The following is a 21939-nucleotide window of genomic DNA, read 5'->3' as shown; positions in this document are numbered from 1 at the left end:
CCTGTAATTGGAACACACCCTCCGGTCCCCCTTCTTATACAGAGGGACCTCCACCCCGGTCTGCCATTCCACAGGTACTGTCCCCGACCGCCACGCGATGTTGCAGAGACGTGTCAGCCAAGACAGTCCCACAACATCCAGAGACTTGAGGTACTCAGGACGGATCTCATCCACCCCCGGAGCCTTGCCACCGAGGAGCTTGCCAACCACCGCAGTGACTTCAGCCAGGGTGATGGACGAGTCCGCCTCTGGGTCCCCAGTTTCTGCTTCCTCCTCGGAAGACGTGACAGTGGGATTGAGGAGATCCTCAAAGTATTCCTTCCACCGCCCGACAACATCCCCAGTCGAGGTCAGCAGCTCTCCACCCGCACTGTAAACAGTGTTGGTGAAGCACTGCTTTCCCCTCCTGAGACGTCGGACGGTTTGCCAGAATCTCTTTGAGGCCGTCCGATAGTCCTCCTCCATGGCCTCCCCGAACTCCTCCCAACCCCGAGTTTTTGCCTCTGTGACTGCCCGAGCCGCGGCACGCTTGGCCTGCCGGTACTCATCAGCTGCCTCAGGAGTTCCACGAGCAAACAAGGCTCGATAGGACTCCTTCTTCAGCTTGACGGCATCCCTTACTTCCGGTGTCCACCACCGGGTTCGGGGATTGCCGCCGCGACAAGCACCACAGACCTTACCACCACAGCTACGAGCAGCCGCATCAACAATAGAGGTGGAGAACATGGCCCACTCGGAGTCCATGTCTCCAACCTCCCCCGGGATCAGGGAGAAGCTCTCCCGGAGGTGGGAGTTGAAGACCCCCCTGACAGAGGGCTCCGCCAGACGTTCCCAGCAGACCCTCACAATACGCTTGGGCCTGCCAAGTCTGTCCGGCTTCCTCCTCCGCCAGCGGATCCAACTCACCACCAGGTGGTGATCAGTTGACAGCTCAGCCCCTCTCTTCACCCGAGTGTCCAAGACACGCGGTCGGAGGTCAGATGACACGACAACAAAGTCGATCATCGACCTCCGACCTAGAGTGTCCTGATGCCATGTGCACCGATGGACACCCTTGTGCTCGAACATGGTGTTTGTTATGGACAAGCTGTGACTAGCACAGAAGTCCAATAACAAAACACCGCTCGGGTTCAGATCGGGGAGGCCGTTCCTCCCAATCACGCCCCTCCAAGTGTCACTGTCGTTACCCACATGGGCGTTGAAGTCCCCCAGGAGAACAACGGAGTCCCCGGTTGGTGCACTGTCTAGTACCCCTCCCAGGGACTCCAAGAAGGCCGGGTACTCTGCACTGCTGTTTGGCCCGTAGGCCGACACAACAGTGAGAGACCTGTCCCTGACCCGAAGGCGCAGGGACGCGACCCTCTCGTTCACCGGAGTGAACCCCAACACGCAGCGGCTGAGCTGTGGGGCAATGAGCAAGCCCACACCAGCTCGCCGCCGCTCCCCGCGGGCAACGCCAGAAAAATGGAGAGTCCAACCCCTCTCAAGAAGTTGGGTTCCAGAGCCCAAGCTGTGCGTGGAGGTGAGGCTGACTATATCTAGCCGGTAACGCTCAACCTCCCGCACAAGCTCAGGCTCCTTCCCCCCCAGCGAGGTGACATTCCATGTCCCCAGAGCTAGTCTCCATGTCCGGAGATCCGGTCGTCGAGGTCCCCGCCTTCGACTGCTACCCGGATCTCTCCGCACCCGCCCCTCATGGCTCCTCCCGCAGGTGGTGGGTCCACGGGAGGACGGCCCCACGTCGTTTCTTCGGGCTGGGCCCGACCGGGCCCCGTGGGGAAAGGCCCGACCACCAGGCGCTCGCTGCCGAGCACCCACCCCAGGCCTGGCTCCAGGGTGGGGCCCCGGTAACGCCAGTCCGGGCGACGTAACTGGCCTTGATCTTTTACTTTCCATGATGGGCTTCTGAACCGCTCTTAGTCAGACCCGTCTCCCAGGACCTGTTTGCCATGGGTGACCCTACCAGGGGCATGAAGCCCCCGACAACATAGCTCCCAGGATCATTCGGGTGCTCAAACCCCTCCACCACGTTAAGGTGGCGGTTCTGTGTGTGTGTGTATATATATATATATATATATATATATATATATATATATATATATATATATATATATATATATATATATATATATATATATATATATATATATATATATATATATATATATATATATATATATATACATATATATATATATATATATATATATATATACATATATATACACATACAGGCACCTTTTTTTCATTGATTGTTTTTAATCAAAACTGCTTCAATGTCCACAGATAAGCCCAAGCCCAAAAAAGGATCATGCCCTAGTCCAACTGGTTTTGGGATCTGTGTCAATGCGTGCTCCTCTGACGAAGACTGTAAGGGGGATGATAAATGCTGCTCCAATGGCTGTGGTCATACCTGTCAGCCACCAGTCACAAGTAATGTATTCTGTTTATTTTTTAATATATATATATATATATATATATATATATATATATATATATATATATATATATATATATATATATATATATATATATACACATATATACACACACACATGTATATATATGCGTATATATATATATATATACACATATATATACATACATACATACACACGTGTGTGTGTATATATATATATATACACACACACACACACACATACAGGCACCTTTTTTGATTGTTTCTGAATCAAAACTGCTTCATCGTCCACAGATGAGCCTAAGCCCAAAAAAGGATCATGCCCTAGTCCAAGTGGTTTTGGGATCTGTGTCAATGCGTGCTCCTCTGACGAAGACTGTAAGGGGGATGATAAATGCTGCTCCAATGGCTGTGGTCATACCTGTCAGCCGCCAGTCACAAGTAATGTATTCTGTTTACTTCATCTGTAATTCTGAAAATTTTATATATATATATATATATATATATATATATATATATATATATATATATATATATATATATATACACACACACACACACACATATACAGGCACCAAGCACCTTTTTTCATTGATTGTCTTTAATAGAAACTGCTTCATCGTCCACAGATAAGCCCAAGCCCAAAAAAGGGTCATGCCCTATTTCGAGGGGTATTGGGATCTGCATCCATGCATGCTCCTCTGACGAAGAGTGTAAGGGGGATGATAAATGCTGCTCCAATGGCTGTGGGAAAACCTGTCAGCCACCAGTCAGTAAGTAATGCACTCTTCAGTTATTGTTCACTTAATTTGTAATTCAAGGAGATGACTCTCAAGGAGATGGGTTATTTGACTTATATGATACTATTCAATTCAAGTTTATATAGCACATCTGAAGCAATTTCAGCTGACTGAAGCTTTGGGCACAGCAGCAGGAGCTGGTCAGCTGACCTCAAGGATCTGGGTGGAGTATTGGGCTGCAGTAACTCCCTCAAACAGGACCAATACAAACATCTTGAATTGCAAACACAGCACTATTTCACATTAGAAGCACCTGATAATGAATATAGGTGTGAAATAAAATATATGATATAGTTTTTTTGACGTTGGAAAACATGCATTCTTACTATGAGTGGGTTTGCTTCTCTGCAGATTTGACCTGTAAATGTTTATCTTCACAGAAACTAAACCAGGATCCTGCCCTGCTCCAATCCCCCATTTCACCACATGTCCTGATGAATGCTCTCAAGACAGTGATTGTGAAGAGAACCTCAAATGCTGCTACAGCGGCTGTGGACTCCAGTGTCTGTCTCCTGATCATGACAGTCAAAAGAAAATACAATAATCATCACAATCATTTTGGTGTTTATATGAACCTTGAATCACTTTATATACTCTTATTTTAAGTATAGACCTGATTGGCACGAGATTATTTAACCCTGGCTCTTCTGAGACTTTGCAAAAATTGTGCAAATTCAGTAAATTAATGTTTATCAAGGAGAAGGTGAACTTTTTATTTAGACTTCTGAAACTGTTGCAGTGATGTGTTGATACATGTCTTGGGCTCTCATTTTCTGTTCTGTTTATTTGTTTAATAAAAATTACACCTCAACACTGATTTTTCATATTGTGTTTCAACAGTTTCACTGTTCTCTGTAGATCTTAATAATTTCACTAGAGATTTCAGACTTCAGACTGTCTGGAGCTGATTCCACTGTCTGATGGTTTGAAAAGAAAAAGGCCAATGGAGCAAAGGCCAAGGATCTTTTTAGAGCTGTGCACTTTGGGTTCACAGAGGACCAAGTGGATCAGGAGTTTGATTGGAAATTTAATACATTTTTTCAGTGGAAGTGGAGCTGCATTTCAATCCTTCAGAATATTTTTTTAGATGTAAATACAGAACTGAGCACTTTGTATTTACTTAAGATATTACAATAGTGATAACCTTTAATGTCTGATTATAGATGGATTTGAAAGATTTGAACTGCTCTCATTGACCTGAGACCAGCAGGATAAACAGTAGATCATGTGTGGAATAATCATGGCATTGAAATCCAAATGAACCTAGGTACTTCATAGGTTGCTTTTTTCTTGGACATGTCTTTAGATTGTTAGTTTTGGTAAAATACACATCAACGGTTTTTATTAATGTTTAGTGTCATGACATGAAAATTAGAGCCAGTTATCAATTTTGTCCATAGAGGATAATTTGGTGGCCACTTGCTGCACATCCCGTCCATTTGTGTAGATGAGTGTCCTCTGTACATGATGGCGTCTTACAAACGCCTGGGAAGTCATTGATATAAATGTTGAACAGCCTGTTGTGCAGTGCTGCAAAGAGAACATTGAACATTGAATTGTTTATTCTTACACACTGCCTGATCGGAGAGATGCATTTCCACCCAATGCATCAATGTAAAGATGGACGTGACAGAGCTTGGACAGGAGGACAGAGTGGTTGACTGTGTCCAAGGCCTTTTGTAGGTCTAGAAACACAGCAGCCACTGTGCCCCTCTGTCCAGTCGAGCTCTAATGCTGCGTCAGGGAGCTGCAGGCAGATTCACTGGAGTGATTGATGCAAAAGCCAAATTGCACTGGCTGCAAGAAATTATTGTCGTTTAGACAATAACTGTTCATCTACTAATAGTTCTGTAAATTTATGGACTGGTGTTATGAAGAGAATTTCCATAGATTATCATTCTCTGTACTCGTGTCCTTGTGGGTGCAGACTCGGAGAATAGACTTGAGGCTCGGCTCTCAGCTTTTGGGACACGTGGACTTGACGTCATGGGCAATAAAACTCATGTGGGTGTTCGCTATAATAAAGACAATGGAACATTTGAAACTACTTAACAAATAATACTCTAATCCATAATATAGCCTCTATTTTAACCCAGGGGTGTCAAACTCATTTTTACAAAGGGTCACATCAACAAAATGGTTGCTCTCAAAGGGCCAGATGCAACTGTAAGATAAATGTCAATACGTTTTTATGTTGTTAATCAAGTGTTTCTATATTTATTACTTATTCGAGTTACAAATATTGCACATGGATTTTACAGTTTAACTGTGTATCTAATGATCAACAGACATTTTAAAACAGTCATATCTTTCAATTTACTTTGTCGCAGGCACATAAAATAACGTGGCGGGCCACATTTGGCCCACAGGCCTTGAGTTTGACACATGTGTTTTACCCCATCAGCCTCTGCATCATTTAGGCCAAAGGATTGAGCCATTTTCAGTTATGTTTATTCTGGTTTAAAATGCTATATTTTAATTTGTGTAAGAATATAAGCCTAATATACATTGCACTAGTTGTCATTTGTTGGTATTTAGAATGCAGTTACTTTTTCTTTTAATCGGGGGAACATGGCTGTGTTCTAAGCATTCAGAATACTGTACTCTGTCACTGACAACATGTTGAACACTTTACATATGCAAAGAAAACGTCACTGGAGGACATTTTACAACGGTACATCTTTGTGTGTCAAGGGCTAATCCTAATTTCGGAGCCTAATAAATGTTTAAATGACACCACTGACTGTTGTTATGTTACATTTAATGTTCTAATAGAAGTTAGCATTAGCATTAGCTTTAAAATTTACACACAAAGACATCCCTTTGTAAACACAGAAGTGTCCTCCGGTGAAGTTTTCCTCACATTTGTAAAGTGTTCAACATGTTGTCAGTGACTTCCACCTGCAGCTCCCTGTCCACTGCCTGATCTGTCAGGATTTAGTGATTTTAGCTCAACTCTGCAAAAACCATAGACATTACACTATGACAGAAATGTCCGCGCTGACTGTCCCTCTGATTGGAGTGAGCTGGCTACCGTTGTGCACAGAGCCAATTTAGGCCAAGAATTTTTGTGCCAGTGATGCATGTGCTGTGTGAAAACTTGTGGGGAATATACTGGGCTGAGTACGGAGTCTCCTCTGATGCATCCCTGGTAAAACGGTGGTGCATGTTCTCATCGAGGGATTTCCGGTGGAACAGCAGAGGAGAACTCTGAATTAGAACAGGACTTGGTGTGCAGAGGGTGACGTTTGACAAGTCCACAGGCACACAAGTCTGTACAAGTATGGGGTTGAGAAACAGCCCAGGGGAGAGGGAGGGGCCAGGTGAGGGGAGAGGGGAACATATTTCACATCTGCCATCTACTGGTGAAATCAAATAGACCTACAGGTGGCAGCTGGTGTGGTCAGTTTGCTGGAGTTGGGTTTCAGAGTTTCAGATCACAGTAAATGCAGAAAGCGTTTCCTCAAAGGATGATTCAGCTGCAACGGTTAATAAATGAAAATGTCCAGTGACCAAATGTGACAGTTTAGTTATTGCCATTGGAGGTGACAAAGAAATGGGATCGTGGATGAGTTCACAGCACATTCGAATTAATGTGAAACCTGATCATCGTCATCGGGATCATGTAGAGCGGGTTCAAACAAACATTTTAAGACCAAAATGTCGAGTCAGCTGCAGTTACAGAAAGAGTGTCCACGGTTGTAATGCAAAGTGAATTGGAGCCAGAGTCGATGGAGCCTCAAGTGAGCCTATGATCACTTCGAATTTGGAACGCGGCGGCTAGCGGGTTGATATAAATTTAAAAATGTGTTTACTGGGGTTATCCTGCTTTGTGACAGTGACATAAAGTATTTTCAATATTATATTTTATGGCAATATTCCTGTGTAGCTACGTAATCTACTTCAAAATGTGTTATCGTGACAGGTCTAGCGGTCACCGAACGTAGCTGTGGTATATGGAATCTTTTACCGTGCTAAACCTGTTCATACGGTGATGATCGGTGCTCCTCGGACCGCCGTCGTGCAAAGAAAGTCAAATGCTGCTATAGCGGGTGTGGGTACGAGTGCGTGAGGCAAGAATGCAAAGTTATGACAGTAATCAGCTCCATCATTAAAGGCTTTCTATTCTGAATCATAAATCAAGAAAAGGTATACGCCTGATTTTAATTATGTAACCGTACAGGTGCGCTTGTAAAAAGACTAACCCTTGCGCCGATGACTTTGCAAGAAAACCGTGCAGATAAATAAAACGTTTTTGCTCTGTTTTTAGATTGATTGTTTAATAAAGATGGCAAACTTCAACACTGCGTTTTCGTGTTGGGTTGGGTTGAACGTAGGTAATGCATTAAAAAATCCACGGACCAAATATCACTTTTTAGTTGTACCATATGAGAAAAAAAAAGAAACTGTATTTTTACTCGATGGATTTCAAGTGAGCAGTGAAACTTTGAATCTATACAAGCTGGTTTTATTTTCTTAAGTAACCCATGTTTAAGAATAGTAACCATGGATGTCAGAATAATGAAAAAGTACAGCCAAAATCAAAAGCAATCGACTATTTACAGTACTACAAATGTTACCTATAACAGAAGCTGAAGCCCATGAGTAGCTGTAGGGCAGTAGGACCCAGGGCCAGTGCTGTGGCTGCAGGTTTTGCACATACAGAAGTGTTTACCGGGGTCTCAGGACATTCCAGTGTGCTACAGTCAACATGGACAAGCACTGCTCTGTTATCTGTGCCCTGACTCTGATACTTTTTATATGTGTGAATCTAAACTCAGGACAAGCCTCAAAACCCAAGGACAAGCTGATAGGTAAGTGGTAACACGATATTGTTTTGTAGTTTATATAGATACATGTGGAGGAGATCAAGAACACATCCACGAGTAAGATCCAAAAATACTGCTCTGATTATTTACTTTAATCACGTGGTCTATAAACTGGATAATAATAACAATTCATGCTACTGGAATTTTGCCTCCTCCCTTCACAACATTACAAAATGTTCGGTAACAAGGCAATAACAACTTAGTACTAGGGATATTTATGCTTCAAATGACTGAACAGATTCATATAAATAAAGGTTTAAACAGTATGAGAAGATCTGGGCAAAATTCAGCCTGTAAATAATCTCATTACATCCATTTAAAGGCTCAACCACGATATCTTAACTTAACCAATATCAAGGAACCGATACAAGATCCAGCAGGTTTTTTTTTCAGTTTTGTGCAGATATTCAATACCAGTATCGGTATAGGTGCATCCCTACTCAGGACACTTTGTAAAACATCCAAAATGTCCTGCTGTGAAGTTGTAAAGAGCCTGTGTGTGTGTGCAGTGAAGGCTGGCATGTGCCCGCGGAGGACCTGGGGCATGGGCGTGTGTGCGGAGTACTGCACATCAGACAGCGAGTGTGAAGGGGACATGAAGTGCTGCTCCAACGGCTGCGGACACGAGTGCATGAAGCCGTACAAGGGTGAGGAAAAAAACAAGGTGTATTGGATATGTTATTAAAACGTGCTCATGTGCCGGGCAGGCTTCATCACGTAAATAAAACACAAATAATCAGTGTGTTTGTGCTGGTCCCAGGCGGCGTAATAATTTCTGTCAACAGATCAAATCATAATGACTTTTCATGGACACTAAATATTCACCAAACTGCAAAAAAATAAGATAAAACACTTGGAAAAATAACATAAAACACGTCCAAATAAGTCAGTATGAAGCTTAACGTACAATTTAAAAATAATAAAATAAAATAAAAATACGATAATTGCTGTTTTTTTTCCTAAAGAGCTTGACTGAAATGACCCCCAATTCAACCTGAAGCTGTTTGTTAACCCTTTGACGCACAAACAAAAGGCTGGACTCTGTTTGAAGCCCAGACTCTGCACTTTCGGCCTCTACTGTCTGGTAACAAAAGAACAGAGGGACAACAGATTTCAAATGCCACCTACATCTTTTGGGGTAAAACGTCTGGAGGGATGGTCTAATAAACAATAGACTGAGCATTTGTTTGGTCTTGGACAATTCCCTTTTTCAAAGCTGTAGCCCAAATCACTAACTGGCCACCATCAGGGGCCAGATGTATTTGTGCAGCAGTGTAAATGTCACTAAATGTAACCAAATGTCACGTAAAATAAATGTAACTACTTTTCAACTTGTTAAATAACTCTTTCTGTATTTATTACTTATTCAAGCTGCACATATTACATACAGACCTGCTCACAGACCTTCAGCGCTGCTTCAAAAACAGCCTTTTAATTATTGTACAGTTTGTTGTTTTTCTTGAAGGCTAACTTTTGCACACTTGGCTCCGTGTTTGGAGTCAAAACGCCGATGTAGATTGTTCTCTTTCACAACCGACCCCGCCATAACACGAAAAACATTCAAGTTTTTCTCCTTGAAGCACAAACTTATATTCACCTTCTCCTTTCTTGAAACTGCCTTAAATTCCTACAACTTTCTTCTTCCGGAACATTTTGGGATCATTATTTGCAAATATTTCTCTGTTCCACTTGTTTGGAAAATCTAATTAGTTTATGGTCAGTGCACACATTAAAGCAGCATAGATTTATTCTATAATGACAGTTATGCCTTTTAATTTACCTTCTCACGGGCCACATAAAATGACGTGGCGGACCGCATTTGGCCCCCGGGCCTTGAGTTTGACACACACATGACTAAAAACGATCCACATTAAACAGAAAAGCACCGAATCACAATATAACCAGATTACTCAAAACAGATTTTCACAGAGATCAGTTTGCTTTTGATTTTCATCACCTTGTTGTTGTGTTTAAATGTGTGCGTTTTACGAGTCCTCTTTATCTGACGCCGTTACTTCAGCCGTTTACTCCACCCTGAAATCAGCTGTCCCGCTCCTCCTGCTGTGCCCAAATCCAGGCTCTAGACCAGAGGTGACAGAACAGCCTTTTCTGCGACAACGCCCAGACTATGGAACAGCCTCCCTCTTAGTCTTTAACGCAGTTTAAGTCTAGACTTAAAATCCACCTCTTCTCCCTGGCATTTAATACTAGCTAGACAGGATACGTTGGTGTTTTCTTGTACTTTTTCTGCGTATCATGTGTTCCGTGAACTCTTCGGTCAGCTGAAGTGTACCATATAATTAAACCTGAATTCTGTTGAATCTAGTCACAGCACATCCTCCACCTAACAGGTAATAATTACAGCCTCATAAAACGTCCAACGCTTTGTTTCCTTTCCGTTTTTTGCTGTTGCCAGTGAAGCGCGGCCGGTGCCCCCTGCCTCAGCCCACTCAGATGTGCGCGGAGTACTGTCACCATGACGGCCAGTGTCCAGATCAACAGAAGTGCTGCAGGACGTCCTGTGGTCACGCCTGTACCGACGTCCAGCCGTGTTAAGACCCACCATGTCCATCCACCCACCCAACCCACATCCACACCCACACCCGCACCCCGTATGATCCAAAAACAGCCTGTCCCAGTGTCATTTCTATTGTGTATCCGAGCACTTTAGGTGTTTAAAGTATTAATCATGACTTGACTCCCAGTTTAGTGCAACCAGTGTCACGTGATGTTTTGATGGTAAATAAATAAGAAACGTAGTATTTTCAATTGTACTGTAGTGCGCTTTCAGTTATAAAGTATATAGACAAGGGTTTTTACTTGTTAGAAATTATATGTTTGCATTTTTTTTCTGCTGTTTTGCCTTTGGATCCAACACGCAGCCGGAACTTTTAATCTACCAGTATTGCATTTTTTTTATGTAGCCATAGCTCTTGTATTCAAACTGTTACTTTGCCTGTAATTGTGTTTATATTTAATGCAGAATGATAAGTTTAAATTTACAATAAACAATACAACAGGTGAATGAGTTAAGAGTGTGACTAGGAAACGGAGTAACATGTTTTGTCTTGTCCTCGCATAAACTGCCTCTAGCTCAAAACCCAAAACAAACTTGATAAATCAGATACTATTCCAGTGCTACGCCCTCCAAACAGAACACTATGTTCTTGTACATTTAAGCTCCGTGTTTTTGTTGATCAGCACATTTCTATGAGCAATATTTTCATTCCTCAGTGAACTTAAACAGAGAGCAGTGTGTCCTCTCAGGGCCGACAGAGGGTGGATTGTTTACTCTCAAACGTGAGCACTCAAATATAACTAACTGATCCCTAACTCTGCACTACTGCTCATGCACAAGTGATTAAAAGAGATACAAATTACACTATTTATCAATTATTACACATTAATCAGCATTTATTATGTATTAATTGACATGTGTCTTTTAAGCATTCACAGTGGAACCATTTATGTAACAAATAACATGCACACTCATAAGAAATTAGCAAAAATGTAGAGAAAATTAGTTTTAGTTTGGAGGCTTTTTCTGTTGATTAAAACTATTTGAGAAGATAACAGTTAATGCATTTTACTGTGTTGGATGTAGAGAAGCGGTTTACATTCAAGTGCAACTCCAAAATCCAAAATGCAGAGTAAAAAAAACCCAAAACATTTGGTAAAAGGCCAGCTCAGCAAAGATTCAACTCGTGTAAATAAACACATTTTAAATAGGGAATAAATAAATAAATAGGTAGTTTATGTTAGGGGGGTGAGGGGCTAGGGGCAAGAATTTAGGTTTAGAACTTTCAATATATAACTTAGAATTTAGATCTTAAAGGTTAGAATTTAGAAATGTACATCTTTGAATTTAGAACTTAGAGATTAGAATTCAGAAATTTAGGTCTTAGAATTTGGAACTTTAAATTTAGAACTGAGAATTTTAAATTTAGAAATTTGAATTTGTAACTTAGAATTTAGATATTTTGGTCTTAGAATATAGAACTTTGAATGTGGAAGTTAAAGGTTAGAGGTTAGAATTTAGAAATTTAGATTTTAGAATTTGGAACTTAAAATTTAGACGTTAGTAGGATTAGGGTTAGGGTAGAGCGAGATGGCAGAAACTTAAGGCAATCACACTTTATGGAGTCAAAATGTCTTTTGCTCATTTCAATTTATAATTCTAATGGAATCCTGTTTTACAAGAAACAGGCAATAGTTTATACAAGAAGTGAAGTGAAAATTTCTAAGAGATACAATCTTCATTTGTTATCTAGATACAAGGAAGGTCCCGAATCCAAGTATCTGGGCGTGAGAGCCAAATGTCAATTCATGTAATTAAAGTTTACAAAACAGTTGCACACCTGTTTTTTGAGGAAGTGGTTGACCTGTTTAATACAATATACCACTGGAAGGCATTGAGAATATAGGGCAAACTTCCAAATAAAAAATGTTTTTGAAAAGGTTTTATGACACCATACCCAGAACAAAAGCAACTCTTTCAATCTAGGACATTCATTCACCGAGAAATTCAAGACATCCAGTTTGTGCATCCCTCAAAAATATCACACACTTTCATGTTATAGGCAAGATGTGGAAAATGTTCATAGAGATGCATTGGCAAAAATTATATAAAAAGTAAACAAAAGAACTTAGGGACAATCTGATGAGCTGTTGGATCACTACATTTATCAGACTATAGTGTCAGAATATTTTTGAATGAATGTTGTAAGTTTAGTATTTCACATTTTCATTGGAGGTGTGATGACAGCATCCAAATTTCTATTAAAACAAGTGTTCTCAAAGCAAACTAGCTGATGCCTTCTTTACCAGGAAGACAGCAACTAAAAATACATCCGTCATTCATTCAACCCAAGTTTTGTCTTCATTCAAAGCATTCACACAGGATTTCAGCCTATCCCTGAATATTATTTCACCAGTGTTACACCAATAGTCACCTCTTATAAACAGCGCCGTTTGGAGTTAGCGTCCGGTCTCATAGTGGTGGTACGCCCCTCATTTTTCGGATGACGTTGGCTATCCTCTTGGCCAGTCCCGGGCTCGGTTCTTCGATCTGAAAGTTGCGTGTGAGGAGGTTATAGAGAGAGCCGTAGCCCACTGCCACTACAGTACAGGTCAGGCAGATGACGTTGTAGGGCATGCTGAAGTCTGGAGTGGGCAGGTTCACCAATAATGGCTCGGTATAAACTCGGATGAAGAAGCTGGACTCTTCTTTGGTGGGAAAACTACAGCGCAGAAAGAAAAATTGGTGGAGTAAATGTATGTAATCGGATGAAACTATGAAAAGAGTTTGAAGAGGATTATTTGGTACTCACAAGCTGCTGAAAAGAGGGCGGCCCTGGGTGTTGTTGGTGTCCATCGCGACGATACTTGGTACAAGAGCGCTGACAACTGAGGATCTACAGGGAATAAAAGAATAAAACATAATCTTGAGAAGTATAGTAACAAGAAGAGTGAATGTGGTGACTATTCCGTTTAGCGCCACTAGAGAGCAGCAGAGTGTAACGTGTACAAAAACCTCTAGGTCTCTATGCCAGTGGTGATCAAATTCAAAATATAAAGTACCACCTAAGAAAATATTTGGCTTTCCGAGTACGACAAGTCTAAGACCAAGACTAAACTCAAAAAGGACAAAGTAAATAATACACTAATTAAACTCTAAAAACAAACAAACGCTCAAAATTTCAGGGAGATGTCTTGGTGAGTTGTGTTAAGTTGTGTTAGGCCTATGTATTTCACACACAATCTAGTACAAATACGAATACTTAACCAAGGTAAAGTTGGGCCAATAGTAGCTGAACTTCAGGTCAATAGAAAAGTAGAAATATATTTGAGAAATTTATCCATAAGCCCAATGAAATAAACAGGAACAGGTGAATCCATGCAATATATTTATCTGACCACTTAAATTCTTAAAAAAAACAAAAAAACAACAGCAACAACAACAAAAAAAACATAAAATGATTTAAAAAAAGAAGTATAAAAGAAGATAAGAACATAGGTAACGGACACGCTGCGAGAGCTTTGTCGCAGTCTCATAGCGCCATCTACTGTCCAACATCATGTCAACATTTAAAAACATTTGGTGATGTTTTTAGTGTGTTTATTTCCTACCCGACGTAGAATCCATGGTTTGGGTCTGGCGTGTACTCGGTCCATTTGAGCAGAGCCCTTTCGAACTGCACCGTGACCTCAGTGACAGAGTTTGGAGGAAGCTGCACCAACATCTCCAGAAGGTGAGGCTGGATGCGGTCTTTAGACGGCTGGTAGTGGATGTAACCTGGCAGAAGACAAATTTACATGCAAGTAATCAGTAAAAAAAAGGCTGGAAATGAATTGCGTGATTTACTTTGCATATTTTACAATGAATTAGGCTGGACTCAACAGATTTCTAATGGTGAATAATGTGTTATTTTACTAAATCATGTCACAATGTAATTTAAACTTTCAGATTTATTAATTATTGTCACGAGGCCAATAAAATGTCTATCTTAAGCAATGTGTTTATCAAAATCCTAGCCGCTGCAATTGTAAAAGCAGTGAAAATAAAATTACGCTTGGTCATAATTAGCAGATCACAAAGGCTACAATTATTTTGGTAAGATAATGTTGACTGCAAACAGCATATTATTCCGAATCCATCCTTATTCTGTATAAAAACTGCTACTGTGAACTTCGACCTCTACAAAGATGTTCAGAAATGCTTGTAATTCACATTTTAATTTGTTTATAAGTCAACCTTCTGTCAAATGTAACTGCTCTTTAACTCGTTTAAAATATGGGCACTGATTTATCAACATGAATCCCAAATCAAGTTCACAATATTTTCTTTCTTTCTCTCCAAACCTGTTCAGCTCAATCGAAATTTCTCAGTTGTCTCCGTTGTGTGTTTAGACTCACTGGGCTTGTTGTCTTTGCTTTTGCTGGTGACTGTTAGCGTGTGGACGTAGAGGCGCAGGTACCAGGGCACAGAGTCCAGCAGCAGCACGGGGAAGGAGCGGTACGGGTGCTGGTTGTACATGAGGGTGTGGATCTCTCCTGTCTGCAGCCCGTACCCCGCTACGTACCGCTCGGCATGCAGCAGGGGGCGCAGCATGTCCCCTATAGAGAACACGAAAATATAAGGAATTTTAATGGAGTAATTACTGAATTACTGTGTATATTCTAAAAATGTTGTTGGATGATGTTAATATTTCACTTTGCAGAAACTGGAAAATTAATGCAAGAAGATAGTGATCATCTGTCTGGCTTATTAGAATCAAATATACAACATCAGCTAATTTGTTACAACAGCAAAAATACAAACCAAAAGTGATTTATTGCAAAATGTTGTAATTAATTCAGCAATTAATTAGCACAGATATTGAAGAAGCTACTTGGATGAGTGGCAAAAAGTGTTCACTCTTAACAAAACAAACTTGTCCCGTTGACAGATTGCAATTTTCTTTTGCTAAATTTATGAGCAGACCTGAAAAGGCATGTGCAGCCTACAAACTTGGCTCAGCTACACCAGTACTGTCAGAAGGAGTGGGCCAAAATTCCTGTCAACTATTGTGAGAAGCTTGTGGAAGGAAATCCAAGTCATACAGTTTAAAGGCAATGATACCAAAGGCTAATGAAATGTATGAAAGAAAGTCATGGAAATTTCTCTTTTTAAAAATCCTTCTCTCATTATTCTGGCATTTAGCAAATAGAAATAATTTTGGAAATCATAATTGACCTAAAACAGGAAATGTTTGGTCTGGTTTCATGTCAGACAGGTAGAGAAAAATCATGTGTCTTTTTATACAGTGTAAAATTACATGTTTTCAGCCGTACTTGAAAACATGTAATTTTGATTATATTTACCTTCTGTGCTTTTCCATTTGATCTGCAGGTTAAAAGTCCGCATGGTGCCAAAGGTGGAGGCTTGAGTCAGATCATACACAGAGAAAGTCCGCCTATCTCCCAGCACCACTGCCTGGCTCAGGAGAGGAGTGGCTGGAGTCAACTCAAACTGCTCCCCCTAAAAAGAAAATTATATTCATGTGTAACTCGTCACTGAAAAAACACATCATTTTTATTACACACTATGGGAAAAGAAGCAGACCTCAGGATTGTCTGTGATGTCCACATATATTTTGCTGGTGGAGGCCAGGGGGCAGGCGTCGGTCAGGGTCCGGGCAAACATCTTGAACAAAGACCACTCTGCCACGAGACAATTTTGATTAAAATGACAATAACTGTGAAACCTAATTACCACAGAACGAATTTTAAAAAGTTGAAGCTGATAAAAGGTTTAACAAACTACCAAACGCTAACCCTAAAAATCAAAGCTATTCGATTTTAAATGCTTTTCAAAACAACAAGTGCTTGTATTATAACAGAGCGAGAATAAAAAGGACAAAATAAAACTGAACTAGAACCCATTATTTCTGTATCCCTTGATCTCAGTTCTGTGATCTTACATGAACTGACACTTTTGACAGTCCTTTTTACTAATGTTACAAGAATAAAGCTGCCACAGTTTGACAGGCAACTTTTATTTCATTAGGAACACTAATAGTACAATAGCACCACGGGTCCTTTTTGTCAAGCCCAAAATATTAAACCGGACAGTGGATTTCTTGATGAAAACCTATTATTGGATGTGTCAGGGATGCTTGGTAAAAAACTGAGCAGCACATTTGTACATTCCTACATTTGCATTTTGGTAACATTACATTGACTACATAGATTTTCTGGCAACTAATCATCCACCATAACCTTTAACTAATCTAACTTAACTTCAAACCATGGAGTTGATCTCACTGTGAAGGCTTTACCCACAGACTGTATAAAGAAGTGGATTAAGTGAGTGTGACGTCACCCAAAGTGTTCAACTCCAGCCAAATGAAGCTCATCGAGGCTAGAGCAGTTACAGGTGGGAATTTAAGTCGAGTTCCATATTTGGAATTCAGACCGACCGCGAGTATCATAACAACCAAAGAGCCAATCTGGAGTAAGACTGTTTTAGGTAATGTCGCTTCTCACCCACAACCTCGGGTAAAGAAGGCGCCTCACTTTGTCTGTTATTTATGTTCATATCTTGATTTATAGACAAAATAGCCAAAAAAAACACACCAGGAGTCATGTCGCGCGGATTAATACAAATATTTTAAGAGCAAAATGACGAGCCTGACATTAGAAGTTACAAAGAGAGGGGCCGCAGTTTTTCAGTAGAAAGTGAATTGGAGTCGATGTAGCTGGACATGCTCACTTCCTATTTGGAACAAGTATGTTAGCTATGTCCATTTATGTATACAGTCTATGACAGGGGTGGGCAAACCTTTTGACACATGGGCCGCAGTGGATTCTAAAATTTCACAGAGGGGCCGGGCCAGGATATATATATGTATGTGTATATTACATTAGGGATTTGTCCTCTAACATGTAGCAAAGCATGAATATGCAAGGTTCATTGTACAAATTATTTTCCAAATGCATTAATTAAATATGGAAACTGGCTGCCAACCTCTGAGCCGTAGTCGCCCGTTCCTGTGCTGACTGATGTTTCATAGTAAAGTGATGGCTGATATTGTACTCTTTGAAAATCGTGATGTTTGTTGGCATTTTCGGCAAACAGCCTTTTTGGACTTCAGTGAAAAATGATTTTGTTGCCCACTCTGTATTAAATACTCGGCGCATCCACTTTTATTTTCTTTCATAAGCAAATTTTTGCAGAAGGGCTGATAAGAGAATAAGAGAGTAATAGGTAAAAAGGTCCAGCCAGAGTCACCTCTTTTGCCCTGTCCAGAGGTGTGCAGGTCGAACACCACATCGAGCGTCTGCCTGAGCTCCCAAGACATGGCCTTACACTGAGGGTCTCCACACACAGGCCGAATGTGCACCGCCTCCGAGTGGAAACTACTGTGGAAAAGCTTCTCAGACTTCATCAGGACCGCCAAACCTGCCTGGAGAAGAAACACTGCAGCTTAATAAACAAGACTAGATTTTAAGATACAAACCAGATGCTTTGCCTTTCACAGAAAAGTATGCTATAGTAGTTTCACAGCTTATTTGTTTACTTGCTGTGGTAAGTGTTGGCAGAGCTTGGGACTGAACGCTAAGAAATGACTGCTATTACTCAAAGCTGCCATGTTTTTGTGCAAAATGTTTACAGCGATGCAACAGCCAAAACAGGTAAACACAAGAGCCAGGGAAGAAGCTAATAAGCTGCAGGGTCACTGGTTAATACATTTATCACACTGTAATGACAGAGTATTTTTGAAGCAACGCTAAGTATGTAGCAAAAGAAAAATTCAATTCTGTAACTGGACAAAGGTTTTAGGATGACGTTTGGTCGCTCATCCAATCAGCTTCTTCAGTTCTGGTCAGATTTCTGGTGGATACTGCCTCATATCTATCTGAAGACACCTGTTGTTTACGGTTTCTGTTTGTTAGACAAGTCTGTTGAACTGTACGAAATGTGAACCTGGGTCATATTTTGCCCCTAATGGGCGCACCCAATAGGGACCTGAACTAGCATACTGGCTATCACTATTGTTTTCCTTGTTTTGATTTAGTAAGTTTAGTAGTTTGCATCATTAAATCTCCATTGGTTTAATATTAGGCTAAAAATGTCGACTGCAATGAGACAAAATGGGTCAAAAAGAAGGCAGGCATCCTTGTAATTCTTGTGAAATTGAAAGACACGAAACGACATTGTGTTGCATTTCATTCACAGACGTACCTTGGATCCACACGGCAGCAGTTTCTTCCAGGGTGTGAGATTTTCAGTGCAAACTATTTCTCGTGGGAGGGTGGCATAGCGAAGGAAGCGGTGGTCTGTCACTGATGGAGTAAAACAAAACAAAAGATCAATGTAGAAAAAAATACAAACCTGACGATATGAGAATAAAACAAATATATGACGTTACCGTTGCCTATGCCCAGAGGTTTGAAGGAGGCACTGGGCTGGACTGTGTTTGTGGAGTCGATGAAGTTCAGAGATGCGCAGAAGATCCCGGATAAAACATTCGTCAGCTCTTTCCATGTGCCATCCACACTGAAGACAAAGCAAAAAAATAATAATTAACAGTTTTGAGCTGGATAGTTAGTTACTTCTGCATAGTTGTTAACCATTTTTTTATGTTTTGGAGTAACCAGAAGAGACCTACAGAAATTGGGAATCTAATTTAAAAGAAAGTCTAGTTCAGCAAAGCAAAGCACAAGAATAAAACCTATGCAGAAATCAAGCTTGGGTGAGGTATTCTTACAACAATGTACTTTTTATGTTTTGTTGTTATTTAAACTGTGAGTCAAGATTTGGTAAGGTCGAAATGCTAACCATACAATTCTGGAAAGTGCACTCTAATAATAAGTGTTCGCAGCAATATTTTCCATTTTAAACTCAGATCAATATCATGCCTTGGCCAGCAGAGGGCAGTACTTACTCTGTGACAGTGTCCTGAAACCAGACCCAGAGCTCAGCCCCAGGAGGAGCAGGGAGGAAGGGCTGTCCCCACTGCATGGTCCTCCAGTATCCCTGAGTGAAGGAGATGTGAAGCTCCCGCACAGAGAACTTAGAGATAACCTGCCCCAAAGACTTAGGGAACAGCCGGTAATGGGACACTGGAAAATACAGAAACAACAATAGTATGTAGTGAATCTGAACAAGTGATAAGCAGCTGGGCTCTTTAGATGTAGTGGTAATGTCACTTTTTACACTTAAAGTAGGGATGTCATGACCTGCTGATCAATCAACTGAAAAAGGGGTGTGGCAAACGCTCTCAAATTATCAATTACTTCTATGCTCTGACCATGTAACTGCACTCAAAATACTACATCTGCATGCAAGTTGATGTCAAAAAAAAATTTATACAGAAAGGACCTAGGAAAAGTGTATTTCAATGGAAAAAGGATGATTAAACAGAGGATTCACTCTCAAAATCTTCCGCTAATCCACTCCCTAATTCCTCATAATCTAAATAAAATGATTAGGCATATAATGATACGAATTTTGGTTCCACTGACAGATTAATTGACTGAACAACTAAAGGAATACAGCCCTCGCTTATAGGTGCACTATGGATCTTTTCTGGCATAGGAATGTTCCGCAGTATAGCACTATTAAAATGATTTACTTCTACGGATGGATTACAGTTCACATCTATGGAGAGGTAACCCAGCTCACAGTAAGAATGACTGATTTTTAACACATCTGAGGACAAAAACTTGATAAATAATAATAATGAGATCAGTGCAAGATGGATAAGTGTAATGCCATACTGTGGAACATTTCAGTCAGACAGTGGACCCTCATAAGAACAACATATTGCACCTTTAAACTAGTTTATGTTTGAGTAATACATCTCTACATCAAATATAATAACATTTAACTAGTATTACTCCTCAGATAATGTGCTGCATTTTGGGTTGTCTAGACCACAATGCACATTTTTTAGAAGAAGACGAACAGCAACAATGCAAAAATGTTCAATTTAGAATATTTTTAAGAGTTTAGAATATTCATATTTTTTTTTTTTTTTTTTTGTAAAGGCACTTCCTGCTCCTGTCAGCAGCACTTCACATGAGACACATTGTTCCAAGAGGCAGGACAAATGTTGCTGTGTTCAGGCACTTAATAGTTTTTGCAAATCATTACTCGAAGGTTTTATAAAAAATGATTAAAACGTCCACATATGAGGACATTGTAAAAAAGATAATTATTTGTTTTTACACTCATCAGGTCTCAATCAGCCCAAATAACAAAGAAAAATTTACAAAGCCATGTAAGAGCTCGGGTCTCAGGAGGTTATTATTTAAAAAAAAAAACATTTAAGGTAAGAATAAAACACTGAACAAGCACAGAGTGAGGCTTCATTCCTCGCTGCTTCCTGTTGTGAACCTGCTCCGCACCTTTCTTTCCTTTCATGAAGTCAGTTTCCCAGAGAGTGCGGAACTGGAAGCTCGCGTAAATATCTCCAGAATGAAGCGGTCTGATCACCAGCTCCTCCTGAAAATCCTCCTTCTGGTGAGGCCCGGTGGAGCTGGCTGTTGTCCCGGGTGGAGGTGCACTCTCTGTGGGGACAGCAGCATCTTTTTTAGGGGTGGTTTCCTTCAAGTCGGTCGGTTCCCACTGTTTGTCCTGCTCCACGGCCGTTCCCGGAGCTGCTTTGGGGGTTTCTGCCTCCGTGTCCGCCGAAAGATTAGGGCTACTAGGAGTCGGTGTTGTTGCTTGTGCATTTATAATAATTAACAACGATAAACTACACAGAATGACTAACAGAGCCGGAGAACGGTAGCTGCGCGCCGCCATCTTGGCTCTGCGTGCTGTGCGTCAAATCACTTCCGCGTTTGTGCGTCACCAGGCAACCGACCAATCAGCGACTACAATTTGGATTTCTAAGGCAACAAAATGAACCTGCTTTGTTTTATGGAAAAATACGATCTCAGGAAATTGACAATAGAAATGTCAGAAAGCGAACAGTTTTTACAGTGATGCTCTAACAACAAGAGACATGTTCACGCAAAGAAAGTCCTGCATTAAAAAAAACAAAAAAACAACAACAAAAAAACAAAAAACGACGCAAATCGAATAAGGCAAATCAAGAATTATGTTTGTGCTACTAACAATAATCACACTTTATTCAATATTTTAAAATAATAGACCTATTTACTACACAAATAAGAAAATAAAAAAATATTGACCCACTTAATGATCATGACCCACTCCCATTGATGCCATTTATTTTTTATGGCAAATCCAATGTCTCTGCAGGAACAGGTGACAGACATGTAAACCTCTGACGTGGTAGACCTACGCTGTTATCCAGTAAGCCTCATGACAAACAATAGGCCTGCAATAATCCACATTGTGCTTTAGGTTACAGGCCTGCTGCTCTTTATTTTGGGA

General features: G+C 40.8%; 2 protein-coding genes across 2 annotated transcripts in view; one reads left to right on the top strand and one right to left on the bottom strand.

Annotated features, from left to right (window-relative positions):
* The window catches only part of LOC117373054 (balbiani ring protein 3-like), a 34391-nt gene extending 23459 nt beyond the window's left edge, over window positions 1-10932 (top strand). The window contains exons 8-14 of the mRNA XM_055222763.1: window positions 2287-2433; window positions 2714-2860; window positions 3049-3192; window positions 3600-3745; window positions 7835-8033; window positions 8558-8695; window positions 10465-10932. Coding sequence (XP_055078738.1) covers window positions 2287-2433; window positions 2714-2860; window positions 3049-3192; window positions 3600-3745; window positions 7835-8033; window positions 8558-8695; window positions 10465-10604 — 1061 coding nt within the window. The 3' untranslated portion in view covers window positions 10605-10932. The remainder of the gene's footprint in view (window positions 1-2286; window positions 2434-2713; window positions 2861-3048; window positions 3193-3599; window positions 3746-7834; window positions 8034-8557; window positions 8696-10464) is intronic.
* Window positions 10933-11436: 504 nt separating this feature from the next.
* Window positions 11437-21384, bottom strand: pigt (phosphatidylinositol glycan anchor biosynthesis, class T). The gene is made up of 11 exons (XM_033969172.2): window positions 20943-21384; window positions 19478-19655; window positions 18962-19089; window positions 18775-18875; window positions 17821-17995; window positions 16153-16250; window positions 15912-16068; window positions 14964-15164; window positions 14178-14343; window positions 13379-13462; window positions 11437-13288 (listed from the first exon to the last, which is right to left on the bottom strand). The coding sequence occupies exons 1-11, from the start codon at window positions 21340-21342 to the stop codon at window positions 13039-13041; spliced, it is 1938 nt and encodes a 645-aa protein (XP_033825063.1). The 5' UTR covers window positions 21343-21384; the 3' UTR covers window positions 11437-13038.
* Between the last annotated feature and the right edge of the window lie 555 nt (window positions 21385-21939).

This window comes from Periophthalmus magnuspinnatus, chromosome 7 (assembly GCF_009829125.3).
Source record: "Periophthalmus magnuspinnatus isolate fPerMag1 chromosome 7, fPerMag1.2.pri, whole genome shotgun sequence".
Lineage (NCBI taxonomy): Eukaryota > Metazoa > Chordata > Actinopteri > Gobiiformes > Gobiidae > Periophthalmus > Periophthalmus magnuspinnatus.
Note: the sequence above shows the minus strand (reverse complement) of the source record. Positions and strands in the feature narration are given on the sequence as shown.

What these genes read in the sequence shown, in the direction of transcription:
- pigt (XM_033969172.2), bottom strand. Translation starts at nt 21,342, where the DNA reads ATGGCGGCGCGCAGCTACCGTTCTCCGGCTCTGTTAGTCATTCTGTGT. An exon ending in TTTCAGGACACTGTCACAGA is followed by an intron (nt 19,090 to 19,477) that starts GTAAGTACTGCC and finishes CTTTGTCTTCAG; the next exon opens with TGTGGATGGCACATGGAAAG. An exon ending in CAAATGGAAAAGCACAGAAG is followed by an intron (nt 15,165 to 15,911) that starts GTAAATATAATC and finishes TGTTCTCTATAG; the next exon opens with GGGACATGCTGCGCCCCCTG.